The sequence below is a fragment of the Leptomonas pyrrhocoris genome (assembly GCF_001293395.1).
Source record: "Leptomonas pyrrhocoris isolate H10 chromosome Unknown, whole genome shotgun sequence".
In the NCBI taxonomy this organism is placed as follows: domain Eukaryota; phylum Euglenozoa; class Kinetoplastea; order Trypanosomatida; family Trypanosomatidae; genus Leptomonas; species Leptomonas pyrrhocoris.
The window spans coordinates 176,147-182,146 of NW_015438391.1; the positions used below are offsets into that span (position 1 = coordinate 176,147).

General features: G+C 53.0%; 4 protein-coding genes across 5 annotated transcripts in view; all 4 read left to right on the forward strand.

Moving 5' to 3' along the window:
- Positions 1 to 541: 541 nt before the first annotated feature.
- Positions 542 to 1,725, forward strand: ABB37_09830 (hypothetical protein; the record flags this gene model as incomplete). The annotated part of the gene is made up of 1 exon (XM_015809474.1): positions 542 to 1,725. Exon 1 carries the CDS (start codon positions 700 to 702, stop codon positions 1,723 to 1,725), a length of 1,026 nt encoding a protein of 341 aa, XP_015651956.1. The 5' UTR covers positions 542 to 699.
- A 428-nt stretch (positions 1,726 to 2,153) lies between these two features.
- Positions 2,154 to 3,608, forward strand: ABB37_09831 (putative flap endonuclease-1 (FEN-1); the record flags this gene model as incomplete). The annotated part of the gene is made up of 1 exon (XM_015809475.1): positions 2,154 to 3,608. The coding sequence occupies exon 1, from the start codon at positions 2,424 to 2,426 to the stop codon at positions 3,606 to 3,608; it is 1,185 nt and encodes a 394-aa protein (XP_015651957.1). The 5' UTR covers positions 2,154 to 2,423.
- Positions 3,609 to 3,997: 389 nt separating this feature from the next.
- On the forward strand, positions 3,998 to 4,795 carry ABB37_09832 (hypothetical protein; the record flags this gene model as incomplete). The annotated part of the gene is made up of 1 exon (XM_015809476.1): positions 3,998 to 4,795. The coding sequence occupies exon 1, from the start codon at positions 4,178 to 4,180 to the stop codon at positions 4,793 to 4,795; it is 618 nt and encodes a 205-aa protein (XP_015651958.1). The 5' UTR covers positions 3,998 to 4,177.
- A 394-nt stretch (positions 4,796 to 5,189) lies between these two features.
- The window catches only part of ABB37_09833 (hypothetical protein), a gene marked incomplete at its 3' end in the record, with an annotated part of 973 nt that continues 162 nt past the window's right edge, over positions 5,190 to 6,000 (forward strand). The window contains exon 1 of one of the 2 annotated variants that reach the window (XM_015809477.1): positions 5,190 to 6,000. This exon is cut by the window's right edge and continues 162 nt beyond it. In XM_015809477.1, coding sequence (XP_015651959.1) covers positions 5,353 to 6,000 — 648 coding nt within the window. In that variant the 5' untranslated portion in view covers positions 5,190 to 5,352. The other variant, XM_015809478.1, reaches the window with a different exon arrangement.

Below are 6,000 nucleotides of genomic sequence, written 5' to 3' on the forward strand. Positions count from 1 at the left end.
ATCTCCGCTTACTCTCTCCTTCTCGTTGCTGATGACCTGAATAGAGGCGGCTGACGGCGTAGGTGGACGTCGCGTGTGAAACTCCTTTGGTTTTCTGTTCCACCTTTTCTCTCCTGAGCTCAGGAAACGAACATAAGTACTCCCACTTTTTTCCGTCTCCTTATTGATCTCGAATATCTTAAAAAATATATACTTTCTTCCTGCAACAGCGCGACTTTTCTTTTGCATTCAATCAGTCGAAACAAGAACTTCACTGTAACGTGTAACGTACATGCTCAAGAATAAATAGAGGCTGGATGTTTTATTTAGAGGAAGGCTAGCAAAATGCGCCTTTATTTGCTTGGCTCACGCATGCGATGCCTTTGTCGGAGTCGCGCAACGGTTCGCCAGAAAATGAAAAGAAGATGAACTGCACCCCCTTCCCAGAATCTCTCACGGCTTTTCATTCATGTTTCTCATTTGTTTCTGCTTGATCGTATCTCTCACATCCACTCCTGTTCTCGTCGGCGCTCGCATTAAACGCCTCTGCGTATGTTGTGCAAGTGCGTCTAGATGGCGGTTATGAAACGTGGTGAGCCGGTCATATTTTTTTCTGGTTGCTCATTACGATCGTGCATTGAACCGCTTGCCGATACTATGTGATCACCGTTACTCCACTAACCTCCCCCTTTTTTTGTGTATTTTCAGCAACCACGTATCATGAGGCGTCTGTACCTTTCGCAGCCCACTGAGAGTACGCGTGTCGACGTGGGTCCTTCGATTCTTGTGGGACAGCGCAGCCTTGTCTCTTTTTCTGTTTCTGTAGATGCGGAACCAGATGCCGCCTACGTGGTGGCCGAATGCGTACCTTGCGAAGATGCAAACGTTGTGGAGGAGCAAATGGAATGCCTAGAACGCGTCCTGCCCTTCGGCATTGAAGTGCTTGGCGTGTCTGGAAGCGCCAGCGAAGTGGCGGACCTGGTCGCCCAACTCCACGATGTCGCGTCAAAGGAGCTAGTTAGTGTGGTGCACGGAGACGGCCACGGCAAGCCCCCCTCGTGCTGCCTTGTCAGCGCGCCCTTCAACGCGGTTGAAGTCGTCGTGTCGAATGTGTCGTTTGTGGAGGTTCGTTGTGCTCTGCACTCGTGCGAGCACCTCCTCCCCCTCCTCGTCTCACCGCAGGGCGGGTTACCCACCGTCATCGACGGCGAAAGCTACCTGCCTTTGCAGAACTGTGTGCCGTCTCTGACGACTGGAGCAAAACTTGTTCAACTCGGTGTGACGACCAGCACGCTTCGCATCCACGTGGTGCTGGCTCCAGCCTTTGTTAGCGCAAAAGGTCTGTACGGCATTCTTAAGCGTCAAATTGTCGACGCCGTTTCCGCTGGCACCACCCGCCTCGTGGAAGTGCAGTCGCACAACGCACACATCTCGTACTGTTGTCGAGTAGAACCCGCTGGCGCGGCGGAGGCGTCGGACTTTTCTCCTCAACCATTGGATGAGGTTTTTGAGATGATTGAGGATGCCACCGGAGCAGCAGCGAAGCACAGCGACATGAGAGGATGCATACCCGTCGCTTCAGACAAGAGGAATTCTGCCGGTCTAAGCGGAGGCGCAGCACCATCAACGCCGACGGTAACGCAGGGTGTGTCTGCAACGAAGCAGAAATATGGAAGTGAAACGCTGCTGCTCGTTGTCGGTGTAACCATCGTGTTGATCGGTGTGCTCGTTGTTATGGTACATTGAAGAACAACGAGGCCGCTTTGTCAACGCGGTGTTTTCTGCGATAGAAGAAGGTTTCTGCTCTTTTCTTTCGGTTTCTGTTGACGTTTCATTCTGCCTCGAGTACCGCATTACTCCTGCTTTTCTTGACAACAGTCCGAGTATGCAGTGTAAATAACGACTAAAAGAAATCAAGGAAATATGAGGAAATTTGAAAAATAAATGGTAACGCTCTTTTGTTCATTGTAACAGAGCGACAGCTATCCGTGTGTATCCTCTAAGTTCCTAAAGCGATGGGCGTGCTTATTGCTTTCCACAGCGAAGAAGCATCACACGGCTTGAAGGTCGCTGTCTTCCGACGAGGGAGACCAACTTCATCGTTGAATTGTGTAGCTTCTTTTTTTTAAAACTCCTCCTCTTTTTATCGTCGCCTTTTCTATTTGCTGTCATCAAGAACTCTCACGTCAACGGTTTATCTTTGCATTGGGCAGGGTTTTTTTACTGGACGCATCGTGCTTTCAGCCACACTGGCATCCTGATGCGATTTCATCGATAGCCAAACACGACACACCTTTCTGCGGACTGAATCTCTCCATACGCTTCTCCGTTACGAGCGCACGCAGCACCTCCCCCCACACACTTTTGGGCACCAGAGCTTCTCTTTGCCCTCTCGCTTCGTTTCTTTCTGTACGTTCACGATCTGTTCTTCGTGGGCACCGGCGATGGGGATTCTCGGATTGTCAAAGCTGCTCTACGAGAAGGCGCCCAATGCCATCAAGGAGCAGGAGCTGAAAAACTTCTTTGGTCGCCGGGTGGCGATTGACGCGTCCATGAGCATCTACCAGTTTATTATCGCTATGAAAGGCTTCCAAGACGGACAAGGGATGGAGCTGACAAACGAACAAGGCGAGGTGACGTCGCACCTCAACGGCTTGTTTGCGCGGACGCTCCGCATGATTGACGAGGGCATAAAGCCCATTTACGTCTTCGACGGCAAGCCACCCCAGCTGAAGGCCGAGGAGCTGGAGACGCGCCGGCAGAAGGCGGCAGAGGCGGAGAAGGAGTTTGAGAAGGCGAAGGATGCTGGCGATGACGAGATGATGGAAAAGATGAGCAAGCGAACCGTCCGCGTGAGTCGGGAGCAGATTGAAGAGTGCAAGAGGCTGCTGCTGCTGATGGGTGTGCCGGTGGTTCAGGCCCCGTCGGAAGCGGAGGCGCAGTGCGCGGAGCTTGTGAAGAAGGGCAAGGCGTGGGGCGTGGGCACAGAGGACATGGATGCCTTGACGTTTGGCTCGACTATCATGCTCCGGCACCTGAACATTAGTGAGGCCAAAAAGCGCCCCATTGCGGAGATCCACCTTGACGACGTCCTGCAGACCACCGGGTTTTCCATGAACCAGTTCATTGACCTCTGCATCCTTCTGGGCTGCGACTACGTGCCTAAGGTGCCGGGAATCGGCCCGCAGAAGGCGTGGGAGGGAATTCAGCGCTACGGCTCTATCGACGCTTTTCTCGAGTCCCTCGACACCACCAAGCACACCATCCCCCCTGACTTCTACTACAAGGAGGCGAGGGCCTTTTTCCAAAACCCCGAAGTGACGCCGGCGGAGGAGGTGGACATTCAGTTCACGGAGCCAGACGAAGAGGGACTCGTTCAGTTTCTTGTGAAGGAGAAACTTTTCAACCCGGAACGCGTTCGCAAAGGTGTTGCCCGCCTCCGTGCCGCGCTCACAAAGAAGACGCAGGGCCGGCTAGATAGCTTCTTCACCATCACTAGGGCCGCGCCGGCAGCCAAGGAACGCACCCCGCTCGCGGGGACGAAGCGTCCACGCGACGGTAAAACCGTGCATGTTTCCGGTACCCTGCAGAAGTCAACGAGCGGTCACAAAAAGGCAGTGAGGAAGTGAGGCTTTAACGACACTTTTTAAATATTTGTGGCACATAGAAGCGGCACGAATCATAGAATCGCTGAGTTAACTCATCAGGATGCATCTTTCAACGTGCGAAGGTTTTGCTTACCAAGCCGCAAGGATTTCTGGCTTTTCTTCATTTCCATTTCCTGCTGCCTTTTTAAATGGCGCTTAAGACGAAGAGAACTACTTGATGTGATGCTATGCTATTGTGCTACCTCTATTTAATGCCTTTTTAGAAGTGAGCGGCTCTGCATGAGGAACCACTTCACGCGGTGCTGCTGCGAATCTTTTCACGTCTGTGGATCGGCTTCGTTGTGGCGCGCTCAAGAACGACGACACAATATTCGTTTTCCTTTCATCTCCCTTTACATTCTTCTCAAATTAGACCTCCTCAAATTCACGGCACCTGGGCCGCTGGCAGAGCAGAAACATGAAAGCACACACACGGACTTTCATCGCCTTTCTGCCGTTCCCTCAGCTTCTTTCTCCCTTTTTGTCGGCACGGGGTAGCGGTCATCGTTGACGCAAGAAGTGAACACCACCGGACAGTCACTACGGCAAAAATGTTTGACGCCGGCGTGACTCCACAAAGTCGATACGCATCCGAAATGGACCGCAGCACGTCGGGCTGTGCGCAGGCTCCGGCCACACACGAGAAGGAAGAGGAGGAACGACAGTGGAGACGTCGGGAGCTCGAAGACTGCGTAGACGGGCGCCTCGGCCGTCTCCGGAGCTTTGATGCGTCCGCGATGTTGGGCAGCCATGACTTCTTCCGCATTTCGATGTCAAACAGCCTCAGCATTTCGCCAACACCGATCAAGAGCGACATCAATGTTTGGCAGCTGCCCTCCTCAGCAGAAGCGCCGGGCTCTCTGTGTGAGACCGAGGTAGCTGCTGTTCACAAGAGGGCGGGTGCGGAAGCTGCTCGCCACGCCGTAGCGCCTCCCAACCACGATGAGAACGGCGCGCGTGGTGCGGTGATGCGCATCAAGAATTGTCGCGAGATCGACTTTACCGTCGACTTTTCAGATAGGAAGGGTAAACGAGCGTTAGGGAGCACGATCGCAACGTGCAGCGCATCTGATATTGTTGAGCACACAGCTGTCTGCAAAGCGAGGACAAAGCGCAGAACGTCATGGAGGAAGAAGATGTGGAAGCTCAAGAGTGTTCCGGCTGCTTGAAACTACCTCGGAGACAAAAGGAAAGGGGCTCGTCTCGACTCCATACCTGCTTCTCCGTCACCAACTTTGTATCTGCTCTTTAAGAAAACGCTTCGCTCTCAAAGTTGGCGCGGTATTAAATTTGAAGAATATAAAATACGCGTTGCCAGCGAGGCCTTAAAAGGGACGCTTTTTCTTCTTTATGTGGTGAAAGTGGTGGAGTTGCCGTCTCAGATCAGCAAAACGCATACACACATATAAATATCTAGGTATGGAAGTCTGACACTTGGTTTGCTAAAAAGTTGTATCTACAGTCGTTGTTGGGGTTCCAGCCTTTGCGCGGGTCGGCATCTTGGTTTCCTTCTGGATCGATTCAAAATCGTCGTCTTCATCTCTTCTTGCATCTGATCTCTTCAGACTCTCTGCCCAGTTACCTACATCTCTCACATCAAATCTTTTAACGAAGAAACCATTACCATTCACTGTCTAACTTGTTTTCCGGCTCGTGCTCCCGCGCTGGACAACACGACAAAACAACCACTGCAGCAAAAGAAAAACCTTAAAGACCGTTCACATCAATGATGCATCCGCGTCCCATGAAAGCTGAGCGCAGCAGCGTGCAGCGCGAGCGGTCTCCGGCTGCACAAGGCGAAATCCATGGTGACCAGCGGAAGAGAGGCGTGGGGCTTGCGGAACGCCAGAGCAAGTCCGTGCGCCGTTCTGGCAGCCCCACTCCGACTTCGACTCCGCAGAGCACCAACCTCTCGCGGGGTTCCGCCTCAAACAGCGTCAGCAGCGCCATCGAGCCCGAAAAGCACGAGAGCAAATTCTCGAAGCTGCCCTCACTGAGGGAAGTGACCGCCGCTTCAACAAAGGGAGGAAGCGTGCCGCGCCGTAAGGAACCGAGCACCACCTCCGTCGCAACTGAAGAAAAGAACGCCAACAAGAAAAAGCTTCAGGAAACAGGACCGGCGAAGCACGCGGCAAACCCTCCCAAAACAGCCATCATCGAAAAAGACGGACCGAATCCAACCCAGAACGGTACGAAGAAGAAGCGTGTTATTGATTTCAGCGTCAAGTTCGTGGAGAAGAAACCCAAAACACCCAAGGCTAAAAGGGCCTCCATGTCGGAGGCAGGCAGCGTTCAAGAGAAGGCCCCTACCCACAAGAAGGCCGAGGAAGAAGCCGCCGCCCGCAAGAAGGCTGAGGAGGAAGCTGCCGCCCGC